The sequence below is a fragment of the Suricata suricatta genome, chromosome 9 (genome assembly GCF_006229205.1).
Source record: "Suricata suricatta isolate VVHF042 chromosome 9, meerkat_22Aug2017_6uvM2_HiC, whole genome shotgun sequence".
In the NCBI taxonomy this organism is placed as follows: Eukaryota; Metazoa; Chordata; class Mammalia; order Carnivora; family Herpestidae; genus Suricata; species Suricata suricatta.
The window spans coordinates 95,461,327-95,488,448 of record NC_043708.1 but is presented as its reverse complement, the minus strand read 5'-3'; the positions used below and the strand labels follow the sequence as shown (position 1 = coordinate 95,488,448).

Sequence of the window (27,122 nt, the reverse complement as noted above, 5' to 3'; positions counted from 1 at the left end):
CTACCCTAAATATTTCACTACAGTCTCTATCAGCTTTTCATCTACATAATAACTACAACTTAGATTATTAGAGATCATTCACCTGTATATAGTTAAGAAAAAAGATGATTCACATTTACTACTTGGGCAACAACTTCATATTACCTTTGTCATTTGGTTAAACAAAAAATCATATAGAAGTGAACTGTGTTTAATCCATGAATGGAAAAAAAAGGACAGCTTTTCAACATGTAAAATTCCACAGAGAAGGGCACTGCGGTTCTATCATATGTAATACCTTTTACATTCACTAGATTCCAGAAGGTATAGCTTACAAGGTATAGGCATACAAGGGAAGAAAGGTACATATTACAAACTTGCATTGTCGATCCAAATGGAAGCAAGCAGTAACTCTTTTGTGTATAAAGATTTCATGACAAGAAGAGGTAAGTGGGTTAACAGAAAACTGTTTGATGATCACAGTCAAGTATTTCTCAGTAGGGGAATGAGGAGTATGAGCGGCAGCAAAAGTGTTTGACAGATGAGTCACTGCACTGTTTTCTTCTGGGATCAGAATAATATTCATGTGAGTGTACATATGATGATCCAGAGCAGGAGAACCCAAACTTCTTTGTAAATCACAGGATACTATCACATTGGATAGTAATTTGATATTGAAGGACGCTGACTCTTTAAGTATGGTGATACAACAGAAAAGAAACTGTTGGGATTTCAAATTACATGTGACCTTTACCATTACCAGTGCCACCAGAGAATTCTGTTCAAAGGTTCTAACTCAATTTAAGATGAATTAGGTAATTTCCTTGTAGTTTCTTTTCATACCCACACTTACCTGGCTGATGTTTACATATGACCCATAGGGTTGGTAGTTTCACTAAGCCCAGGATGGGTTCCTGGCAGTGTGGTTGGCGGCTCTGCCGATACGGCAGAAACTTTTTCTTCTTCCCTTCTCTTAAGGCAGGCTGCTTTGGGGTTAAGGTTCCTCTCTGAAACAGGGGGACATAACGTTTACCATTACAGTCATTAGTTAGAATCAGGGACTCTTAGGTCTCAAACTGAACAAATTGCTCTTCTGCTTTCTTTTTGTGGGAATTACCTCTCTCTAATTTCATTCCCATACTGAGTAAGATCACATAGAGGCAACAATGATGTGCTTACACAAACCCTCAGATTAAATGAGCCTCCAAGCTTAAGCATTTTAGTGAGTATTTGGTGTTTTCTTCTTTTCTACTCATGATTTAGTCTTCTAGTGTTTGATGTGATCTACATCAACCTCTAAAGGCAGTTCTTTTATTCCTTCAAACATTTTGGCAAGTGCTACTGTTAGTTTACCAAGTCTCCTTGGTATCCTAAGAGATGGTACATGGGATTGATACAGATGCTGACACTCTATGTACCTGGAAGGAGACATCTGTGCTTTATCTAGAACTTTATCAGTTCAGAAAATGATAAAATAGATGTCCTTAGCCAGTCTTCTATAAAAACTGTGCCAACTCCTCATGGGAGAAAGATAGCTGGTACATATCTTGCTTCTCTCTATGTATAATGAAATGACTGAACGGTTCTTTCTAATGCTAGCGGTGTGATTAAAAGGGTGATAAAAACCTCCACTGCTTTGTATATAAGATAGCAGAGACAACTAGATGGAACCTGTGAAGTGGGCATTTTCAAGAGCAGGGGGTCTAACTATGCAAAATAAAAGGAAAGAAAATCCACTGGACTGGAGACCAACTGGATCAAAATCCATGTAAGAACTACTTTTCATGTTATATTTTCTTTAAGTGAGCTTTAAGCACAAGATACCTAACCCATGACAGCTTCTGGTTTGTTTTTTGTTTCTGATAATAAGATAAAGTATAAGTGAAAAGTTGTTTTACATATTTTTATAAACTGACTAAAATGTCCTAATTAATGTTATATAAAAGGATCACTTAGTCTGTAACGAAGGGGTGCCTGGCTGGCTCAGTGGTGGAACATGTGACTCTTGATCTTGGGGCTATGGGTTTAAGCTCTATACTGGGTGTGGAGACTGCTTAAAAATAAAATGTCGGGGGGTGGGGGTGTGTGCCTGGTTGGCTCTGTTGGTTAAGATCCAACTCTTGGTTTCAGCTCAGCCCATGAACTCACTGTTTGGGAGTATGAGCTCTGTGTTGGGTTCTGTGCTGACAGCATGGAATCTGCTTGGGATTCCCTCTCTCTGTCCCTCCCCTGCTCGTTCACACACACACACACACACACACACACTCTCTCTCTCTCTCTCTCTCTCTCCCCCCCCCTCTCAAAATAATAAACTTAAAAAAAAACCTTGGTGCATCTGACTGGTTTAGTCAGTAGAGCATGTGACTCTTGATCTCAAGGCTGTCACTTTGAGCCCCATGTTGGGTGTGGAGATTACCTAAATAAAATCTTAAAAAAATATAAAAATATTGTCTGTAATGAAAACCATACTTTATAGAAGTTGTGAACTTTGTTAGATTTCTTAAAATGGCTAGCTGAATGCAACACAGCAGGGCGCTTTTTTTAAAATATTTTTTTCTAAATCAAGTAAAAATGTATTTGAATGTACATTTCAATACATTCAACATTTGTAGTCAGTTTGGAGTTTAAAAAAAGTAGACAAAGACTTTATTATGGTAAATTTAGTTGACTCTGTTGACTATCACTAATGCATAATGATTAAAATTTCAGTTTAGAGTTCTTCCTTCTCAGCTCTAGCATTTAGGAAGAGACATGAAACCTATACAATGAGGAAGATCAATGAAGAAAAAAAGGTACACAATTTATTAGGATAAGTGGTAAACTAAAAAGGCATGTTCATCATTATGTAAAAATATCAGGAACTGCTTTCTTAACAAGTAATTGTGTACCTCTAATAAGAGTTGTTTTTTTTAAATTATTAAACATTTATTTATTTTTGAGAGACAGCACAAGGGGAGGGGCAGAGAGCGACACACAGAATACTAAGCAGGCTCCAGTCTCTGAGCTGTCAGCACTGAGCCTGATGTAGGGCTCAAACACATGAACCATGAAATCATGACTTGAGCCAAAGCTGATGGTTAAACATCTAAGCTATTCGGGTACCCCAAGAGTTTTATTTTTTATTAAATGTCATGTCCCTTTACTGTGCAGGCAGCAGTTTAATGACTAAAAAGACTGAAAAGAAGGCATAAGTTAACATGTTAAATCCAAAGAGGAGAATGAGATCTGAAAGTTTCCCACCTGAAAGAGGTTCACATTTCTTTCATAAGAAGGCTCACATTTCTCTTAAAATAAACCACTGTTCTTAGCTAACTATGACCTTGTGTCACATGAGGATCTAGCAGGCATAATCAGAATAGCTAGAAAGGACCAGAACCAAAAACTTGAGTTAGGCAAGATCTTGTAAGATTTCCAGACACTCAACAAACAGGGCTGGAGGAACCAAGAGAATACTACAGTAAACTCTAGAAAATGAGAAGTGAATTTTGGTCCAAAAAGGGCAACTGCTAGTGTTTTTAAGTACCTCTGGTATGTGTGAGCAGCCCATGGCAAAGATATTAAGCAGCCAGGCCTGATGTACAGGTGAGTAGAAGAAAGACATGTCTTTCTCACATTTCATTAATTTTAAGAAGCCAACCTACCCAAAGCTCAAATTTTGGCTAACTCCACAGCCATTTCTTATATTATTATGACTGAGTAAATATTTTTTTATGTGGACAAAACTCACAAGTCAAGAATTTTACATTGTTTCCTTGCTATTATGACTCTTTGCTTTTCCTGTAGTTAATAGTTGCCTTGCTTTTCATTTGCTAGTAATACTAATTTTGTACCCCTGACCCATGCTCCAATAGATCTAACAAATGCCTATCAACATGTTTTTTCCTTAAAATCTCAAAGACATCATCTATTAATTCCATCTTCTTTCCCTGGAAAAGTTTCTTCTGCAGCTAACTGTCTTCTATTTTCAATGTGGACTAGTAGGCACCTTGATTTCCGAGGCCTAGCAGATCTTGTCATGAGATTTCCTTAGGATGCTCTCTTGTGTTAGATTCTTTGTTTCCTGCTCACATGCCTTTGTCTTTGATTATGTCCTTATTTGGCTAAAGCATATGTTTCAGAAGCTTTCTGAAAATATGCACAGGGGAGGTAAAAATTTCAAGTCTTTGCATATCTGAAATATCTCTATTATATTCTTCATCCTTTGATTAATGGTTTGGCTCAACATAGAATTCTAGACTGAAAATTATTTCTCCTCAGAATTTTGGAGGCACTGCTCCAAAATATTGCTGATTGCCCTCCTGATACAGCCATTTGTCCAGAGATGACAGTCTTGTGGCTACAGTCTTGAAGCACTATCCTACAGCAGAAGGTGAGCAAACAAAGTCCAGAGAATGTCCAAAGTAGTCATATAAGCAAAATGTACACCTTTATAGAAATTGCTGGGCCCAATGACTGCTTGGTGGAATCCCGGTAGGGATGAAGAGGATGTCAAAAATAAACAGGCTACCAAAATAACTCATAACTCCTATTAAAGTCCAGAGGACAGGACAGTGGCTATACTAAACTCTAAAGGTGCTGCCATAGCAAAGCACAGGCTGCATGAAGGGTTCTAAATTCTGTTTGACAGATATCAGAGTGCCTTTCAAGAAGGATCTTGCATGGATCAAGGCTTTTACATTAAAGCTTTAAAATAAAAGCCCTGGGCTCTTAAGCCCAGCGTTTAAGTGTGGGAGGAAGGCAGTAGGCTTTAGTGAATAGGAAAGTAGCCCCTAATAAAGTTATACTTTAGTGTATTTTAATGTTTATTTATTTTCGAGAGAGAAGAGAAGACAGGAGAAGAGAGAAGAGAGTGCAAGTAGGCAGGGGCAGACAGTGAGAGGGAATCTGAATCTGAAGCAGCCTCCAGGCTTAAGGCTGTCATGACAGAGCCCAACGTGGGGCCTGAACCCATGAACTGTGAGATCATGACCTGAGCTGAAGTCGAATGCTTAACTGACTGAGTCACCCAGGTGCCCCTATATTTCAGTGTATTTTTAAATTCTGTTCAAATTCCAATCAGTCAGTGGTTCCCTACACAGAGCTTTCCAGAACTGCAAAAAAGTCAGTACCCATTGACAGTGACCAGAAAGTTATTAGGCAGTTGGATGAGCCCAGCTGTTATGTATTCTTTCAGACTGAGCTTTTCTGTCCTAGCTACTTGTACGGAACCACTACAAAGTCAAATCCTGCAAGTGAATGAATAAGATCTACCCAGGCATGGTGGAGTTCATAACTTTTTCAAATACAGAGGTATTTCTCATTTTGATGACTTAGGTCTGAGAGTAGGAATCTCTGATCTTAAGTAAAGAGCTAAGAATACTCTGTATTCTGGCTCTAATAAACTGGGAAGGAAAGGTGCTACACAGGAATAAGTTTTGGCACCAATGTTGTCCAGGCAGTCCAGGTGGTAGGAATAGTCTTGACAGTAAATGGTTGGGCACAGTCAGGGTAGAAAATATCCTGGGTCTGCAGAGCAGGGGAATGAATGTACTAGGACCACTAAACACAGTTGTTTTACTGCCTTCAGAGTGAGATGAAGGGTGTCAGACGTATTAAAAAAACAACAACAAAACTTTGATAAAGTGACAGGAGATACTAAAGGCTCAATGAAACACTGATCCTGCCAAAGATGAGCAAGCAACAATCAGACTGTTTTTATGAACATCTCAATGGAGTCAATGATTTTTGAAAATTAGGTTTCATTAATATTTGCCCTTTACAGCTATTCCATCAGCCTTATTAGGAGCAAGTATCTGGTTTTAATGGTAGCTTGGTTATGCATGAAATAATCTATTCATCATTTTTACTGAATATACCAGAAGGAAGAGGATAGATCAGTTAATTTCTACGGCTAAGTTTTTCTGCAAGTATATTCAAGTTCTCTAACTCTAGTTTCTTTAGAAAGAGTATTCTTTCTGTGACCAATGCTGAGGGTCCACATTTATAGCTGTCAAGTGTCTGTCTTACGACTATTCTTTTCACTTTTCCAGCTTTTACATAAGAAAGATAGAGTTGCTCTTAATGCAGAGAAGCTAGATACGTAGGATCTAGAACCCATGGCCACATCTACAATTCTTTGTAAAACTTTGTGAAAGACTTAGGATAAAACATTAATAACTTTGGATAAGAAGACAAATAGGTATATGAAAAATAAGAAGCTCAATGGTAAAACCTTTCAAGGGCAGGAAGCTTGTATTATTTGGTAACCTAGGGTCTAGCACATAGGTGACTGGGGTGGAAGAGGTGAACAATAAATGCCTGTCCAAAAAAATGAAGTTCAAAGCTTCTTCTAGATTCCATCAAACTTCTTGAAAGATAAAACTTTTGGGGCAGTTGTCTGAGTCAGCAGTGGATGAGGCTGTATAAACCATATGTTTGTCCTTAGAGACACCCAAACGTATCAGTGCACATTACGCCAAGAAGTTTATGGCATTCCTGATCAGGGATCAACAAAGAAACCTTGAGATCTTTTTGACTTGGGTATAAAAAACATCCATAAGAAGTAAAGCCAAAAAGGGCCACGATCAGGCACCCACCCTACTAATCAGCAGGGCCATTATAATAAATGGCCCAGGGTAAAGCAGACAAGAAATATAGGACACAGAATAGGAAGAAAGGAAGAAACAGGGAAGGGAAACAAGTCTAGGCAGGTAAATTTAACAGTGTGGGAGACCAGACTCAATAAGAACATGAACAAAGCGGCATAAAGCAATAACGTTGAGCAGTGGGCAGAGGCTGGCTATTCCCTGAAACACTTCATAGGATTGTACTCTACTGGTTTGTGGGAAGCACTGAGTATATAGATACTGACCAATTCTGTGAGACAGAGATGAAAGAATGACAGATGATGCAGTGGCAGAAGTACTAGTTGAATTCATAGACAACTTCCCAAGCAGAAGAGTGAGTGGAAAAAGAAATGTCTGCCCACCTAAAGCAGAACAGGTATGCATCTCTGCTAAACCTACTTACCTCTGACTTGCTGTTCTAGACTAAGGATAACTGCCACGGCCTGATGAAGAATAAGGAGTTTTGTTTGGGGTTTTTCACTCTTCAAATGAAGCTGACACATTCGACCAAGCTCTTTGAATGCCTCATTAATATCCCGCACACGTAAACGTTCTCTGGCATTGTTCGCCATCCGCCTTTCCTTCTCCCTTTCGATCTTCTGTTCTGGGTTCAAATCCTCATCTTCATTAGTACTGCTAGAATACAAAGTGAACAACAATGTCTATTAGATTCCCTATAAAATATGTTGTGCTTATCATAAAATTATAAAGACGGAAATGAAAATTACCTATAAATTTTACCAAACAGTAGTAATAGTTACACTTAAAATGATTATATGTATATCTTTCCAGTTATACAGTTGAAATTATACCACATACATTTTTAAAGTTTATTTTGAGAGCAGGCGAGGAGGGGAGGAGCAGAGAGAGAGAAGAAGAGAGAATCCCAAGCAGCTTCGCACTGTCAGCACAGAGCTCTACAAAGGGCTCGAATTCATGAAACTGTGAGATCATGACCTAAGCCGGAATCAAGAGTTGGATGCTTAACCAACTGAACTACCCAGGTGCCCCTACGACATATATTTTTAAATATATCTTCACTGTATAGTACAACATAAAGTCATCTCTATACTAGCACAACTCCTCATAAACATAATTTGAATGAGCACATAATACTCTAGCACCTTGCTACGCAGACTGTGATCATCAGAATCAACATTACCAGGAGTTTGTTAAAAACATAAACTCTCAGACACCTGGGTGGCTCAGCTGATTAAATGTCCAACTTTGGCTCAGGTCATGATCTCACCATTTGTGAGTTTGAGTCCCATGTCAGGTTCTGTGCTGACAGCTCAGAACCTGGAGCCTGTTTCTGATTCTGTGTCTCCCTCTCTCTCTGCCCCTCCTCTGCTTGTGCTCTCTCTCTCTCTCTCTTTCAAAAATAAACAAACATTAACCCCCTCTCAAAAAAAACCCTCCAAACCCCATAAACTCTCAAGTTCTACTGCAAACCTATGGATTGGAAGTTACATTTTAATAAGATCCCTGGCTGATTCATATGTACATTATGGTTTGAGAAGCACTGTCCCAGTAGACTAATTTGTTCTAATTTGCCTATTTGCTCTTAAATATCTTCTAGTAGTCACCTGGTGAGAAGGAGGAAGAAAAGCTAAAGACAGAGAATGAGAGAAAGATCTCAGAAAAGGACTACTTTTTGTTTCAGAGAGAAATATCATCAGTGGCGATGATTTTGAAACATGGGTATGGTATCTCTCCTAACAAGAGACCAAGGGAAGGGGAAGGGGGGGGAAAGAAAGTTAGGAGAGGGAGAGAGGCAAATCATGAGAGACTGTTGAATACTGAAAACAAACTGAGGGCTGAAGAGGGAGGAGGACAGGGGATGGGGGGGTGATGGTCATGGAGGGGGGCACTTGTGGGGAATGGCACTGGGTGATATATGGAAACCAACTTGGCAATAAACTATTAATAAAAAAAAATAAAACAGGTAAATTGGAACAATTTTTTGAAGGACAAATTGGTAAAATATCCAAAGCTTATTAAACATTTTTTTTATATAGTTTATTTTTGAGACAGAGAGAGAAAAAGCACGAGTGGGGGAGGGTCAGAGAGAGAGGGAGACACAGAATCTGAAATAGGCTCCAGGCTCTGAGTTGTCAGCATAGAACCTGATGTGGAGCTCAAACCCAAGAACTGTGAGACCACCTGAGCCGAAGTCAGGCGCTTAACCAACTGAGCCACCCAGGTACCCCAAAAATATCCAAAGCTTTAAAATGTTTATTAGGTCTCAATCAGCAATTCCAACTTCAGAGATTCAACCTAAGGATATAATTAGAGATTCTCATAGGAATTTATGTAAAAAATTGATCACACAATTATTTACTTTAACAACTAAATGGAGTCCAGTATATAGGAGACAGGTTAAATAAAGCACAGTACATCCAGACAACTAATCTACTATGTAGCCTCTAAAAATTGAGCTGCAGACTGTGCTAAATAAAAGATGCCAGGCACAAGACTACATACTGTATGATTTACATAAACCTCTAGAAAAGACAAAACTGTAGTAATGGAAAGCACATCAATGGTTGCCAGGGGATGGAAGAAGGGCTGCTTACCAAGGGGTATAAGGAAACTTTTTGGGGGGGGTAGAAATATTCTATATTAATATTGTGATATTTATTAAGACCATATACGTTTGTCAAAGAACAAAAACTATACATTTAAAATTGGTGTATTTTATTATATGTGAATTAATTCTCAATAAAGCTGGCTAAAGACAAAAACAAAGGAAAAAAACCCGTGTTTGTGAAAACTCAGGGACAGATGAAAATGTTAAAAATACATTGTTATATGAAAAAAGTTGATATTACACAACATATATCTGGTTCAATTCCCATTTAAACTGTATTTATGAAAAAGAATATTCCTTAAAAAGTAAACAGTGGTTAATTCTTGGCATAGTAAAGTTTCTTGTGATTTTTGTGTTATGTATTTTCCAAATTTCTGTAATGAAAATGGACTAAGTAATCAGGGGGAAAAAAAACCTTTGAGGGAGATGCATTGGAATAGTTTTTAGAAAATTATATTTGAGAAATAAGCAACTGAGCAGAGTCTCTCAGAACCTTGAAATAATGAGCAAGGAATACATGTTTTCTCTTTTCTAATAACTATTATAAAGGGTAAATACACAATAGATTTTTATAAGCTAACTGTCAAGAATTAGCTTTTTTACTTCAAAGGGACCTTTACAGATCATCTAGTCCAAAGGTTTCCAAATGTGGTTACCCATCAGAATCCTCAGGGGCACTTGAAAAACACAGGTTTCAAAGGTCCCACACTACAGAGGATGCTGATACAGCAAGCTTGGTTTGGGGCCAAGGACACCTGTATTTCTAAAATGTTTCAGGATTCCATGGCACCTGGATGGCTCAGTTGGTTGAGCGTCAGACTCTTGATTTCTGCTCACGTCATGATCTTGCTGTTCATGGGATCTAGCCCCCACATTGGGCTTGTGCTGGCAGCGCATGGCCTGCTTGGAATTCTCTCTCTGCCCCTCCCCTGTTAGCAGGCACATACGCGCGCTCTCTCTCAAAATAAATAAATAAAAGAACAAAAAAAAATGTTTCAGGATTCCATGTAGTATGGTTGAGAACTATTGCTAGATCCAGAGAAATCAGTGATTTCCCCAGAATCATTATACAGCTAATTACTAGCAATGTAATGACAAGGACCTAGGTCAGTGTTCCAAGGAAGCAAGCCTATACCACATACCTAAAATTATCATCATCATGACAGTAAGTACAATACCTTTAGTGAATATTTACTGCATACAAGAGAGTGTGTAAAGGGCTTTATATGCATCATTTTCAGTTTATTTCCATAAGAATCCTATAATAGAAAGTCCCTTTTTAGAGGAAAAGAAACTAAAGTTCAGAGAGCTTTAATAACTTGTCCAGGGTCACTTGGCAGGTATGTGATAGACCATAATTCAAACCCAGGTAAGCCTTACTTATCTAAAGACCATGTTATTAACCTATTAACTATTATTAATTACTGAGCACTATTGTTATTAGTAACCTGTTTTACTGCCTTCTCAATTTTTGATGATCTATAACAGGTTCAGTAATCTATGGCCCATGACCTGGCTCCCTGTTTCTTTTATAAAATTTTATTGGAAGAGTCATGCCAATTTGTTTATGTACTGTCTGGATACTTTTATTTTTTTAAATATTTTAAAAAATTCATGTTTTTATTTATTATTGAGACAGAAACAAAGCATGAGTGAGGGAGGGGCAGAGAGAGAGGAGACACAGAATCTGAAGCAGGCACCAGGCTCTGAGCTGTCAGCAAAGAGCCCGATGCGGGGCTCAAACCCACGGACCGTGAGATCACGACCTGAGCTGAAGTCAGCTGCTTAACCAACTGAGCCACCCAGGCGTCCCTGGATGTTTTCATTATAATGGCAGAGCTGAGTAGTTGTGATGGAGACCCAATGGCCCACAAAGCCTAAAAATAGCTACTATCTACCCTTTCCACAGTTTGCCAAACTCTGACCCATAAGATGAGAAGATGCATATTATTTCTCTTAAAATTCTATTTGAATAATAAAACCATGAAATAATTAAGATGTCTCAAAGGAGTGGTCTCTGGATTCCCGACCCAATTTTTACTTCTTGCTCCTACACAACTGAGTGCAATGCTTTTTACTAAAATGACAGTATTAGAACCTCAAGATTTAATTTTTAAATTAATTTTCAATTTAATTCTTTTTGTGTTATCTACCATACTCATCACAATCTTCTTTGTACCCTAATTTAATACAAAGAACAATGCTTTAAATATCTATATGTGATACAGACATATCATTGATACTAAAAAACAGGATATGCCAAAAACATACTATCTAAATTTAATGTAGAACTAGAAGAAAAATCCGAGGGAAGAATCTGGAAGTCATTTGAAACTAATGTACTATCTGTCGATATCCATACTATAAAGCAAAGTTAAGGCCAATTTCTAGAAAACTTTCCCCAACAACAGTCCACTTGGAGTACTTTCTTTTCTATACACTTCTCAAATTATTGTTTAAACCAGGAGTTGGCAAACTTCCTTTGTAAAAGACCAGAAAGTAACTATTTTCAATCTTGTGAGCACTTGGTCTCTGCTGCCACTACCCAAACCTGCGACTGCATTGGGAAAGCCGTCACAGACAATATGCAAATGAATGAGATGTGGCAGTATTCCAATGAAACTTATAAAAATAGGCAGAGGGCCAGATTTGACCCACAGGCCATAGTTTGCTGACCTCTAGTTTAAATCATACAATAGAGTTTTATCACATACATAGCCTTAAAATAATATATTCAAATATTTATTGATGGTATGTCTCTAAATGTCTACAATGCACAATTTAACTTGTTTTAATTATTTTGTCCTCTAATTGAAGAGAGAGAGAGAATTTTTGTTGTTGTTGCTGTTTTTCATTTTTGCTTTAGTTTATTAATTTATTTTGAGAGAGAGAGAATCCCAAGCAGGCTCTATGCCATCAGCACAGAGCCTGGGGTGGCGTTCAAACACATGAACCATGAGATCATGATCGGAGCCAAAACCTAAAGTCAGATACTTAATCAACTGAGCCATCCAGGTGCCCTAAGATGTAATTCTTTTTTATATGGAGCCCCTAAAATACCGTGGTATGATGAAAAACATACTTTTGGAGTCAGCATCATATGCCTCCCTTTTTAGGGATATTATGAGCACTAAATGAGGTAACATATATAAAGTCCCAACACAGTATCTAGAACATAGCTGACACTTAATAAATGCATGGCACCTTTCAATTTTCTAAGTATTTTCACCCATGGCAAGTGAGTGAAGCATAATATCTGGAATGCTAACAAATACCTTGTTCTGCCTCTAGATGAAACCTTGATATCTTTTTGGGAGGATTCATCATCTGATTTCATGTCATCTGATGAAGGAGGTTCATGTAGGTTTTCATCTTTCTCTTTGTTTTCAGTCTTGATTTCTGCTGGAACAACAGTTCCAGACTGACTTTGTAAGCCACCTACCAAAGGTAAAGAAACAAAATAAATGTCCAGAATTAGAACTAAGACAGTAGATAGCTTTCTAGATGATGAATGCCCTTACTTGTTATAGGAATCTGATGGAAATCTGAAGATGTAGGATAATACAGTATTCAGAGTTGGAAAGAACAGATCCACAAACCTTACAGACAATAATTTTTAAAGCATCTGTATTTAACAGAAAAAGTCTGACCTTGATGGTCATTTTAATGGTTACGCTAAGGCACTTTTTAAGAAATGAACTAGTATGAGAAACTTGATGCAGTTTAGAAACTAAGACGCCGTGAATGTAAAGGAAATAAGTTGTAATATTTTTCCAGAAAAACACAATAAAATGGGTGTCATGGTTAAATAAATTTAACTGGGAAAAACTTCATTTTGGTGGTCTTAACATTAGTTATATATTTGTACTTATTTATAAGGTCTACTATAACATTTATGACAGTTGGTTTTTATCAGAATTGTCTGTCTCTCCAGTTAAATTATAATCTCCTAACTAACAGCTACCATCATTCAGAGCTCTCAGCATATTTGGAAAAATTTCTCACTGCCTATAGGGACCATCAGGACTCAGTCATGAGAGGAAGTGATTAAGGAAAAGAGACATGACAAAAATAGGAGAAGGCAAGATGACCAATAAGTACTGAAGAGTTTGCATGTGGTTCCATCCATCAAGAAGTTATCTACAAGTCGCCTAGCCAAATGGGACAATTGGAATCCTAAATATCTATACTCTGCATTCAGTAGCACTACTGTTTGGAATTCTCCCACCTAAGATGAGTTTTGACTCATAGATGTCAATCTGCTTGTAAGGAAGATGATAGTGTTCCAAGTGTTATCTCTGTATACATTACTGCTGAAAGCCAACAATACAGTTACCTCTATAATTTTCTTGTGTTTTGTGGTTCAAGTCTGTGCTTGAAGCAGTGACTGTACTAGACAGGACTGAATGATTGCCATTGAGACTGACAGAGTCTTCTCGATGAGTTCCAACCTAAAGTAAAAAGAAAAAAAAAAGTCAAGACTGCTCAAGGGCAATAATTGTTCAAGTTCTTTTAATGGGTTTAATAGAGAAAATAGTATCTATCTGAATTTAGCAACTTTTTTGGGATGCTACTTTTCTGATTTCTGGATTTCAAAAGACTTGATAGGTGACTATAGACTGCTTTTGAATCAAAATATTTAAAATATAAAATTCCAACTTTCAAATTTATATTCTACAGAACGTTGTTGTGTGAGGCAAATGAACTGAGACAAAGCACTCCATAAACCATAAAACGCTACACATTATAGCACTGATTAATACATCGACATGAGTCTGAACGTATCTCATACACCACCTAAGTATGAATCTGCATTTAACAAAATATTGCTATATTCCAAGTAGTAGTATTTATTTATACTTTGGTATATTCTTTTACACACACACACACACACACACAGTGTCTTATTTTTTTCTTCCTCTGCCTCCTTCAAAAATCTTAAAAGAGCAGCAAAACCAATACAAAATGAGGGGTGCCTAGGTGGCTCAGCTGGTTAAGCATCCAACTCTTGATTTGGGTTCAAGTCATGATCTCATGGTTCATGCGATCGAGCCCTATACGCTGGGACACTCTCTCTTGTGCACATGTGCCATTTTGCTCTCTCAAAATAAATAAACATACATTTAAAAAAAACCAAAATGAAATTTACTTAAAGCAGAAGTTTTGGGGGCACCTGGGTAGCTCAGATGGTTAAGCATGTAGCATATGTCACTTGATTTTGGCTCAAGTCATAATCTCATGGTTCAAGAGATCAAGGCCTGGGTTGAGCTCTGTGCTGACAGTGTGGAAGGAAACTGCTTGGGATTCTCTCTGCCCTTCCCCTGCTTGTGCTCTTTCTCTCTTAAAACAAATAAATAAACTTAAAAAAAATGGTTCTGCACTGCCAAGCAACAAAAATGCCTTATCATTTTTAGTCAAACTTATATAAATCACATTAGCCTAAAAATGGGAAGGAAAGGCATGCAAATATCACCAAGTATTTTAGTTACAGTAGTATTTTTAGAAAAACTGGTAAATGAAGCTTTTTTATTAGAACAGTAGCACATGTGTCATCTATAAGATTAAGCCTTTAATTAAAGAGGTTTATTGCCTGGAGGTGTACATGAGAATCATTGTTTTAACAAATCCTTCAATCCCAGTAAAGTGCTTTGCTTGAATCCCTCTTGAGTAATTAAAATAGCTTTTATCTCTCATGACTTTGTATGGATTTTACTCTAAGAGGTATAAATACCCCTATGCAAATTTATTTTTTGGTTTCCTGTGAGCTTCACAAAAGGAACCAAAGCAAAGTTTTAGGCAATACAGGCCATTTGATAGTGGACCTGATTAGAACACATCAGGTCTTCCACTGCACTTTCTTTTTTTAAGTTTATTTATTTTATCTGAGAAAGAGAGAGAGAGAGAGAGAGAGAGAGAGAGAGCGCGCGCGCGCACGAGCGAGTTGGGGGAGGAGCAAGGAGAGGGGGAGAGAGAGAATCCTAAGCAGACTCTGCAAATCAGTGCTAAGCCTGATATGGTGCTTGAACCCATGAACCGTGAGATCATGACCTGAGCCAAAGTCATATGCTTAACCAACAGAGTCATCCAGGCACCCCCTTCTACTGCACTTTTAAAGAAATGTTTGTTTTCCACCTTTATTCTTATCTTTGATGTAGTTTTAGAAAAACCTACCTAATGTATTCCCTTATCTATTTCTAAATTTATTTGAGGATTAGTCACTGCTGAAGATTATAGTTGCTTTGCTTGCTTGTTATGAACTACTCAATGACCTAAGGAGAAGGTCAGTTCAAAATCCCATTTATAAAAATAAATATAAATACAATATATAGCTATTTAGCTGCAAATTCTTTGGGACTCTAGAAGCTTAGGCCTATTCTAAAGACAGGTATCACCAGAACAATTTTAACTGGCTGAAGAAATCACTGTAGGAAACACTCAAGGCTAAGAATTCTGTATTTGTATTTATAATGTGAACTTAAAACTTCTTGTGATCTTCGGTAATATGTGTTGAATTCTTTTCTTACCTAGTATTTTGAGCTATCATACCAAGTAACTTAAAAGAAAATAGCCTTTTAGTTAGTATTCAAAATCTATAAAGAACTTCTCAAACTCAACACCAAAAATCAGACAACCCAGTTAAGAAATGGGCAGAAGATGTGAACAGACACTTTTCCAAAGAAGACATTCAGATGGCTAACAGACACATGAAAAGATGCTCAATATCACTCATCATTAGGGAAATACAAATCAAAACCATGATGAGATACCACCTCACACCTGTCAGAATGGCTAAAATTAACAACACAAGAAACAACAGGTGCTGGTAAGGATGCAGAGAAACAGGAACTCTCTAGCACTGCTGGTGGGAATGCAAAATGGTACAGCCATTCTAGAGAACAGTATAAAAGTTCCCCAAGAAAATAAAAATAGAACTATCCCACAAACCAGCAATTGTACTATGAGGTATTTATCCAAAGGATGCAAAAATACAGAATCAAAGCGGTACATGCACGCCAATGTTTATAGCAGCCAAACTATGGAGAATGTTTAATGTCCATCAACTGATGAATGGATATGATGTGGTATATATACACAATGGAATATTACTCTGTCATCAAAAAGAATGAAATCTTGCCATTGCAACAACGTGGATGGAGTTAAAATGGATTATGCTAAGTGAAATAAGTCAGAGAAAGATAAATACCTTAAAATTTCACTCATATGTGGAATTTAAGAAACAAAACAGATGAACATATGGGGAAGAGAAGAGAGGGAAACTAACCACACGAGACTTAACAATGAATAAATGGAGGACTGATGAAGGGAGGTAGGTGGGAGATGGGCTAGATGTGTACTAAGGAGGGCACTTGTAGTGATGAGCACTGGGTGTTGTATGTAAGTGATGAATCACTGAATTCTACTCCTGATACCAATATTGCACTGTATGTTAACTAAAATTTAAATTAAAAATAGTCTTTTAAAACGTAAACTTTCAAGTATATGTATTGTATGTGCACAACTCATTTTATAGCTCTGTAAGCCAATACCACTGAACAGTCACAAACTGAATTTTCTTTTTTTAAATGCTTATTAAGAGAGAGAGAGCAAGCAAGAGAGCAAGGGCAGGAGTGAACAACAGTGAGCAGAGTAGGGGCAGAGACAGGAGAGAAAGAATCCCAAGGAGGCTCACACTCAGTGTGAAGCCTGATGCAGGCCTTGATTTCAGGACTGTCAGATCATGACCAGAGCTGATACTGAGTTGGACACCTGACTGAGCCAGCCAGGTGTCCCAGAAACTGAATTTGTATTTGAGTGATAAGTGATGACGCATCTTCTGATTTCTTATTTCTTTTTATTTCACTAGTAAAAATAACTCTCTGATTTTCTGAATCTCAGCTAATAAAAATGTTCTATCATTTCCTTTCTGATGAAAGGCTTGGCAAATGAAAGATCATTATCTAAATAAAACCTAGGGATTTTTGGTTTACCGTTTGAAGGAAAATTAGACAGTTGCTCAAATTCTTTTGGGATATAAATGGCAGCAAATATTTTCGTCTCTCTGGAATACTATAAACTACTTTTTTTTAACAACAATTTTCTTCATTGGCCTCCAAAAGAAAAAACAGTAAATCTTTAAAAAATGGCCTCAGATTAGCAAAATGCCTGAAGTCTGGTGTTTTTCATGTTAATGAAGTCAGCAGGAACTTTTTTTTTTGTAACCTGATTCCCCTTGCAAATGGTCCTCATATATTTTCTGGAGAATTTGACTTTCACAGTTCTTAAAGTTTGATTTAACCTTTGCTCACACTGGCTCCCATGTCTTCCCTTTAATCTGCAGCTACCCATTCAAACAGCTCTGTCCACAGACACAACAGGTGTATAAACAGTTCTTTGTCTGAGCTCAGAGACTGGGCCAGCCAGATAGGACTCTATGTTTAATTGTTCCTCTCGTTAGCATACAGCTGACAGGCTGCTGCTACTAGGGGAGTAGCAGGGGAAGGCAAACCCCTAGGCCTGCCATGCTCTAAATTTCAATTATTATGAAGAGCTCTATTTCGGAATAAAAGGCTCAACTCATTAAATGACATCATCCTGCATTCTGAATCTTCACAATTTGTGTATGGCCTTACTTTTGTGGGAGCACCTAACAAGGGAGCTGTTTTCATTTAATTTGGCCAATAGCTTTAGCACCCACAATGGAAAAATGCTAAATCTAATTAGTTGATGAATAAGAGGTCTTGTGAATTAAGAAGCAGACTGAAAAGTGCTCAGTATGAATTCCTCTCTGATTCTGAATTCTATTCTAACAATTTGTTCCATTTTTACTATTCACTGAATACTAATGATTTAGATTAATCAGTATTAATCTACAGATTGATTAAAGGATCTTTATATTCTGTATATATTTTGTTTTACCTTAAGAGGGGTCTTAAGCTAGAAACAGTAGAATTTAATTTGTTATATTTCCTTTTTAATGATATTTTCATAATATATAACCTGTATGGTTTTTAAATTTATATCAAATCTCTTAAAAAGCACTGTAATGTAGTTTTAATAAAAAAAAGATAAATTGCCCATTCAGAAAAAAATGGTTAGAAAAATAAAATACAGTTAAAAATAAACTCCTTCAATTCATTTGAAACCTAGGCACACAATTTCTACAGTATATAAACCTACACTAATAAAGTTAAATACTGTCTAAATGTAAGGTTAAAAGATAGATTTCAAATTTTTATGTGACAATTCTGAATAAATACTACTTTATTTGCTTCTTAGGCTTTAATAACTTAATCTTATAGTTTCTCTAACTGCTTTAGAACTTAGAAAATAGACAATTTTATTTTTAAACGACATAAGAAAACTTTAAATCCTACAATTTAACATTATTCTGCTATTACACAAGAACACCACAAATCTCCAGTCACAGCTTAAACAACAAAACCCCCAAGCAATTAAGAGAAATGGTTGGATTACATTTCCTCAGGACTTAAAGCAATAATAAAAAAAAAAACACCTCATGGATAAAATTTTATATCATAAATAAGGAACCTTTCAAGATTTGCATCAAGCCTACATTAATATAAAAACCTTCTAATATTACATAGTTGGAAGCTGAAATCATTGTTGGAGGAATAAGTGAGTACCTTCTGTTAAGGATAAAAGCAGTATCATGGAGTTATCTCATTGGGTCTCAGTAGTCTAGGTAGTACAGCCATAAACAGGCGTGATATACAGTAAGTTTATACAGTTGAGACCTCTTTGTAATGCCCAAATGAAATTAACAATTCTATTCCTTTTCAGTTTTCCCCTTAATACCAGTATAATTTCCTATTAGCAGTTTATTCCAAGAGTTTATGCTTACACTGAATAATGGGAGCAAAATTAAAGTCCAATGCTGACATTTTAATAGTTCTAAAAACCTTGAATTTGTGCTCTAAAATTTAAATACATCAATCATATTCTAGTAAAAGTGTATGACAAAAAGTTTTAAGTTTTCTATCTGCTTTCCACAAATAAGGAGAAGTCATCAAAAATACTGAAAGGGAGTATAAAATTAAGTATGTGAAAATGTTAACCCCATTCAAAAATAAGAGCAGAGGCATCTGGGAAGTGAAGTTGGTTAAGCGTCTGACTCTTGATTTCAGCTCAGGTCATGATCTCAGGGCTGTGAGACTGAGCTCTGGGTCAATTCCCTGCTGGGCTTGGAGCCTGCTTAAGGTTCTCCTTCTCCCTTTCCTTTAGCCCCTCCCCAGCTCATGCTCACCCATGTATATTCCCTCTTTCTCAAAATAAAATAAAAACAAACAAAAATAAAAAGAGCAAATATAAAACTATGCCAGACTTGCTATAATTATATATAAAAATTAGTTATTATTCATTTCTTAGTTTCTTTTTATAACATAGTAATCTTTCAAAAAATTAAATTTTTCTGTGTATTAGCTAAAATAATGTTAAAAGCTTTCTGTGGTTGAAACCTCATTTAATCCTAAGGTTTTATTTTTAAGTAATCTCTACACCCAATGGAAGGCTTAACCTTACAAACCTGAGATCCAGAGCTGCATGCTCTACCGACTGAACCAGCCAGGTGCCCCAAACCTCATTTAGTTCTACATTTTGATGCTGGTCAAATCTGTTTGGTTAAAAGTAACACAAATCAGGGTGTCTGGAGGTGAAGTGTCTGACTCTTGGTTTTCAGCTTAGGCCATGTTCTCACGGCTCCTGAGTTCCAGCCTTGCATCCCTGCTTGGGATTCTCTCTCTCCCCGTCTCTCTCTGGCCCTCCCACTCTTACACTGTGTCTCAAAATAAACAATAATAGTAACAGAAAAAGTAACAATAGTCAAAATTAGGTCTTTTGATATTGACTTCTATTAACACATGTTTGTGGTAGTTGCTAGTCTTATCTCTTTGGCATGAAATATAAAAATTCTCTTCTGGAATAATTAAAAAATATCAATTATTTCATCTATAAGAAAATGGTTCTCCCACAAATCAACACTATCAGCTACAGATGATTTTTAATGACATAATCTTCTTATAACTGATAACATTTACATTGTAAAGAAAGCTTATCAGCAACAAAATTATTTCCCTGACCAACAGACACTATCTTGATTAACCTGTTTATGTAGACTTTACACCAAAAATAATCTTGATAGCACTGCAGGCTGGGAGCTGGGCTGTCTCTATCACTTCTATCTTTTTTTTTTTTTAAGTTTTATTTTTTTTTAATTTTTTTAATGTTTTATTTATTTTTGATACAGAGACAGAGCATGAGAGGGGGAGGGGCCAAGAGAGAAGGAGACACAGAACTGGAAGCAGGCTCCAGGCTCTGAGCCAGCTGTCAGCACAGAGCCCGACGCAGGGCTCGAACCCACAAACTTGAGATCTGACCTGAGCCAAAGCCAGAGGCTTAACCGACTGAGCCACCCAGGCGCCCCTATCACTTTTATCTTGATATCAACTTTTATTCTTCCACTCTAAATGTATTCTGGCTTACCTCAAATATTCCAACTACTTCAACAGCACTCCCAAACTAATCATTAAAAAAATAAGCAAACAGTTACAGGCTCCAGGAAAAAAAAAAAAACTTGCCAACCCTTTTTACCTGCACTGGGAAGTTAATTTATGTTCCAATTCAAAAAATTGGCAAGGTACGGCCTGTTGGCCAAATCCGGTCCTGGTTTCTCAAAAATTAAGGAGCTCTTTTTTTGCCAATGAAATTTTATTGGAACATAGCCACATCCATTTGTTTTCATAATGTCTATGGCTGCTTTCATGTTTGAATGTTAGAATTAAGTAAATATTTACTATCTGGCCTTTTACAGAAAAGGTATTCTGATCCTTCTTGCAAATGCTAGCAGAGAAAGCAATATCATAATTAAAATCTGCAATTAGGTTAGGTGTCTGACTCTTGGTTTTGGCTCAGGTCATGATCTCACGATTGTAAGATAAAGCGCTGCGTCAGGCTCTGCACTGGGTGTGCAGCCCGCTTCGGATTCACTCTCTCCCTCGTTCTCTGCCCCCTCCCTACTTGTGAATCTGCATGTGTGTGTGTGCATTCTCTCTCCCTCTCAAAATAAAGCAAACTTAAAAAAAAATATATATATATATATAAAACCTCTGCAATTAGGATGGTGACCTACAGTAAATGCCCATGAGAACAAACATCCATTACAATAAAAATTTTATTTGAATGTTCTGGGGCACCTGGGTGGCTCAGCTGTCTGACTGTCCAACTTCAGTTTAGGTCATGATCTCATGGTTTGTGAGTTCAAGCCCCACATTGGGCTCTGTGCTGACAGCTCAGAGCCTAGAGCCTGCTTCAGATTCTGTGCCCCTCTCTCTCTGCCTCTCCCTTGTGCTCTGTTTCTGTCTCTCAAAAATAAATTTAAAAAATTTTTATTTGAATGTTCTGTGGAATTCCAGTATTGATATTTATTAAAATAATTCTACTCTCTGCAGAAAATAAATGGAATAATGAAAATTACACATTTTAGACAGAAGCTGACCTCACAAATCTACAAGGTAATAGAGAATTGCTGATAAACTGATATTTCTGTGGTTACTTCATAATTTTGGCCATGTAGTCTTCATTTATGGAAGGCTATAGAACAAATACCAATTTATGTTTAGAGGATAATATATAAACTACCAGAAAGTTAAACAAGACAAAAAAAGAAAAGCATTTCTAGAATGTAAAATTGTGTTATTGCTTAGTCATGATCAATTAGAATACACAGGGGCAAGAGGGAATAATAAAAGCAGGAGATTAATTCTTGAAAATGGCTGGCAATAGTTATAATAATATGTCTCTCCAAATCACATACCATCCAATAATATGAAAAGAGTCAATTTCATATAGGTGGGTACTGGATGTATAAGCAAGGTGCCCTTGGCACTCCTGATATCTTCAGACGTGGACAAGAGCCATTAGGATAAGAATATTCCTCAACAGTACACTTAAGGCTTGCCTGGGCGAGTCACTGCTGACTGTGAACTTCATTTCATTCTACCCTTTGATCTTTTTGCTGAAGTTGAGAACCGAGGACTTACAGTTAAACAGGTCACTTCAGAAGGATGGGAGATGAACAGTGACTCACCTGATAGTCTCAGACTTTTTTGTCAGTAACTTTATATTTTGAGGGTAAGCCTGCCAGAAACCTCTGTAGCTCCACCTCTACTAGTGACTGTCTGGATGGGGTGGACACAGCAGATGACGTGTAGCCGCTGTTCACCAGCTCTGGGTCCTCTCAGGCGGCAATAAGAACCAGAGAGAGGACCCAGGTAGACACAGTGAGTGGCAGCACAGCCTTACTTGCTGCAGCACTGATGCTGCCGCTCAGACTAAGCCACACTCACCTCAAAGTGACAAGACTTTTTTCTAGCCTACTTTGGTTCCTTCCCCCCTTTTAAATAAAGAATATCTTTGGCAGCCTTTTTGTTGATGCTCTGAAGTAGGCAGCATATTCCTAGAGGATATAATGGGGGCTATTTTTAAATTAAAGTTTTCCCCTCCACAAGTCCTTTTAAAATGCACTAGATTTCTATATGGCTTTGTAGGACTGGATTTCGAAAAATCTGTTTCCTAATTCATATCCAAAGTTGGTAAAAATAACTTCCCAAAGACAGAAATTCCATTTTATATGAACTCTTTTTTTAATTGGGGGAGCTAGAGACAGATCTATAGCAGATAAATTAGATTAGGGGCAGTGAGCTATTAATACTTAAGAATTAAAAAATGATTATGAGGTGAGGAATAACTACAAATGGTGCAACAGAAAAACTCTGGATTCAAATATAATGATTTTCAAGTCATTCTTCTAAAAGAGGATAAACAGTTATTTTAACAGAACAAGAATTATTAATTTGATATTCTCCATTTATATTTGCAACAAATGCTATCTTATTATACTATTAATATTATTTTAATTATTATTACTAACAGGGCTACTACTCCCTTTTATTTCTATGATTTTAATTTAAATGTTTTCACATTTTACTAGCTTAACAACAAAAACTAATTTATAAAGAACCTGAATTTCTAATCTTATGACAATAAAACAACAACTCAAAACTGGTTGTTAAGATATATAAGTATCTAGTGTCACCTATGTTGCTGAAAACACTGCACTTAGGAAACTAGGCAGCTGTGTTTGAGGTTTACTTCAGCTGCTCCAAAATGCGTATAAATGGCTGCCTGACATGCGAATGTGAAGATCTGGAACCAGTCCTCTTTTACAAAACACAAGTCTACAGCACTTGGGGCACCTAATTATTTTGATGATAGGTGAATTTTACCCTTGATCACATGGCTTACAGCTAGAAAGTGGTTTCACAGCAGAATATTTCACAGCATGCAATAAATCCTAAAAACAATGCTATAAACATTCAAACACATGGCATCAGTTAAACTGTAGGTTCAAAAAGAGCTTCATTCCTTTAAAAAACAATTTGGATAAAAAATAATGTAAGACATTCAACACAGAATTTTTGATGTGCTGGAAAATTTTACTTTTTTCTCTCTAAAGTATTACTATGTTTTTAAAAAGATGGAATGAATTATTTTATTCTCTTCAGGAATTAATTGGACACAGTTTCTTTCATTGTCACTCAAATTATAGCTATTCTTAAAACTCCATTTTTTCTTTTTTTGGGAATAAAGCTTAAATTTGGATTGGTACAAATAATTTCACATTCCTTCTGGTTTTGAAGGTTGGTTCCAAATTATAATAAACAACTTTTCTAGACCAGAACCCTTGAAATTCAGTCTTGCTGTACAGTTTTTACTCTTTAGAGTTTCTATATACTATTTCAAGGCAAAAACTGTTCTGCCACACATCTAGGGAGAGAAATCTAAGTTTAAGCTAAAGTGATCTTGCAGAAAGTTTTAGCTTTTTGCACATGATCAGAGCAGGACTTTATGGGCCAATGTGCAACCAATGACCCGGCCCAAGACAGAGTAAGTCTGTTTGAAAAAGAAGAACCCTTTCGTCCAAAGATTTCATGAAAAACATCTGGGACAATAGGCTTTAGCCATTATTACAAAAAAGATGAGCACTATTTTACCATTGAAGCAGATCGACTGCTTGTAACAAGGCTTGATCCACCATAGTTTGAACTGAGGCTTCCAATTGCCGCATTATGGGATGGTCCCAATAAACTGTGTATATCATTGTGGCCAGCAGGCAAACTGGTAGACGGTCCTACAGCATGGTTCCGCAGCACATGGATAGCATCATCCAGTCTGTCTAAACGATCCTCCATTCGAGACTGCTGTAGGGATTAAAAGAAGACATGGAGGTTATTGCTGGTATCTGTTAAATTCATTAAACTGCTAGGTTTCCTACTTTGGGATACAGAGAAGACAGCAAGTAAAACGCACTATCAAGTGGCTTCAAAAGCAACTAACTACACACTACAATCAAGAATCAAAGAAAGGATATTTGACAACTATGCAAAATTAACAAAACTTCAGAAACAAATCACTGCTCCATAAAATCAATTTACTAATCTATCATGAGGCTATTTCTTTTAGCTTTCTACAAAAGATGAAGGCTACTCTACTGTATCTGATAATTACAGCTGATAAAAAAAGATAATCTGGACTTTAATACTGATCTCTGAAATGAGGGCAGTTTGGGGAAAGGACCTCAAATCCATCAAGTTTAAGTTGCAATTTCGTTTTAAGTGAATAAAGCATACCTATCTGAAATGGTGAACACATCCAAATATGCTCTTTCACAAAACTGAGGAAATGAGATTGTCTGTGGATACACACACGCCCCATATACAAACATATTAGAATTAAAAAAAATCAAAAGCACATGCCAGTAGAGCTCTTTAAAAAAAATCATTCTCAACAACATAAAAAACAAAAGTCTATTCTTACATATTGTACAAAAATGAAACTGGTCATTGTTTGATTTTAAAAGACTTTGGAGTCTGTCTGTACAAGCTTGAAGATTTTAAATGGATAATAGGAAGTATAATTAATTGAAACACAAAAAAGGCACCATCTAAAAGAAATAGTACCTCACAGACATCCTTTAAGAAGGACATTGCATCTTGCAAATGCTCGTGAAGTTGCTGCTCAACTCGATTTTTCTGGCAAAGTCAAGACAGAACAGGAGGCAAAGCACAGGTTAAGATTAACTCCAAAAGAGATGAGGAAATAGCTGATGCTGCATGTCAGCATAACATGTTAGTAAAGTTAACGCAGAGACCTGCGAGATCTACTTGTATTAAGGTATGAGAAGGCTGGAATTTAACAGCAAAGTTATAAGGTTAGCATCTAAATAGCACACACTGTTTATATTTGCTTGCAAAATATGAGAGAAGAAGACTTTCCCTTCAACTGTTCTGTTAGTCACAGAAGAAGAACTCTTCTATTTGCAACATGAAATTACTAAATGATAGCATGACTTAGTATTCCATCAAGTCATCCTATTTTCTTTTTATAATACTATGCAATTCTGTGCTAGGTATTGAAAAGCAACAGTAGTTAACATTCGACCACAAATTCTTTGCATTCAATTACCTAGACAGGCTCTTTTATTCTACCTCTTTATTCGTTTATTAAATAATATTTCTGCTTGTACAATTGACACAATATATTTTTTAAAAAGGAACATGGGAAATAACACTTTTCATGACAAAAATAATTGATGCTATGTTTTAAATTTTTAATAGAAATGTTATTAACTGTATACAGAATAGTCACATGAGAAAGAAAATATAACCATTTGCATTGCTTGGCTTATTTTCTTGCTTTTATTTGATCTTGTATTCTTTTGTTTGTTTCTTTTTATATATAAACATAAACGTATAGAAAAGTTAAACTCTAGATTTATCAAAAAAGCAAAAATCCTGTAATACTATTTTACTACCAGCTGTCCTGAGACCAGAAAGACGACGGATGTCCCAAAGAACAGATGGCAAAAGGCACACCCAATATGTCTTATATTGTTAAACTAAATCAGGCCATTTGTTAGCAAAGAATTCATGTGTAATGCTATCTTACTGTTTTTTCATTGTTACTCAGGATTTACTGAAAAAATGCACTCTGCACTATCAGATAAAAGTGACCCGTACAGTTCTAAGATGCTCTTACCAGGGAGTGGAGTGAGTTTTCATAGCTTGGGGATGAAGGAGCTTGCCCTCCAGGTCTGGGCCACTGACTGGTACCTGTCAAAACAAAACACAAAACCATATATACACACCTTGGTTAACTCATTGATCTTGATAATATTCTGAAAGAAAGGGTAAAGCCATTATGTAGCTGTACATAAACTAATGCAAACATTTTCGTTCAGCCTTCAGCATAGTATTGGCTACTTATAAGCCCAACACATAAAAAAAATACAGAGAACTGGTGGTTGTCAGAGGGGCAGGAGGGAGGAGAGGAGTTACAGGTTTCCAATTATAGAATGAGGAAGTCATGGGGACGAAAGGCAGAGTATAGGGAATATAATCAATGACACTGTAATAATGTTGTATAGTGACCGATGATAGCTACACTTGTAGTGAGCTTAGCACAATGTATAGAGCTGTTGAATCACTATGCTGTGCACATGAACTTAATGTAACATCCTGTGTCCATTATACTTCAAAAAACAAAAAAAACCACAAAAACACTTTTATATTTGCATATTCTTCAGATTTTGTCCACAAGCAGATTATCTTGAGAAAATGTACATAACATAAACATAATTTAAAATTCTGTTTCTCCTCCATGACTTTACATAGTTTTTGTTATTAAATGACATTAATATTCACTTGATTCTCTAGATCATAATTTATTTAACCACCATTATTACCTCACTGTTGGAGGTTTCTTTCAGTTGGCTATTACGAATAGTAACCTAAATATTACTATACTGTGAATGGTAAACATTATTATTTTCTTTTTGGGAACATGTCTTGAGGATAAACAGAATTTCTGAATTA

The 27,122-nt window shown here is 36.6% G+C and overlaps 1 protein-coding gene across 3 annotated transcripts in view; it reads right to left on the bottom strand.

The window, feature by feature from the left end:
• Positions 1–27,122, bottom strand: part of TCF12 (transcription factor 12) — a 362,394-nt gene that overhangs the window by 4,721 nt on the left and 330,551 nt on the right. For 2 of the 3 annotated variants that reach the window (XM_029950501.1, XM_029950503.1), the window contains 7 exons: positions 26,287–26,360; positions 25,209–25,280; positions 24,243–24,449; positions 13,511–13,625; positions 12,450–12,612; positions 6,988–7,220; positions 833–986 (listed from right to left, as the gene is read on the bottom strand). In XM_029950501.1, the coding sequence (XP_029806361.1) occupies positions 844–986; positions 6,988–7,220; positions 12,450–12,612; positions 13,511–13,625; positions 24,243–24,449; positions 25,209–25,280; positions 26,287–26,360 (1,007 nt within the window). In that variant the 3' untranslated portion in view covers positions 833–843. The remainder of the gene's footprint in view (positions 1–832; positions 987–6,987; positions 7,221–12,449; positions 12,613–13,510; positions 13,626–24,242; positions 24,450–25,208; positions 25,281–26,286; positions 26,361–27,122) is intronic. The other variant, XM_029950502.1, reaches the window with a different exon arrangement.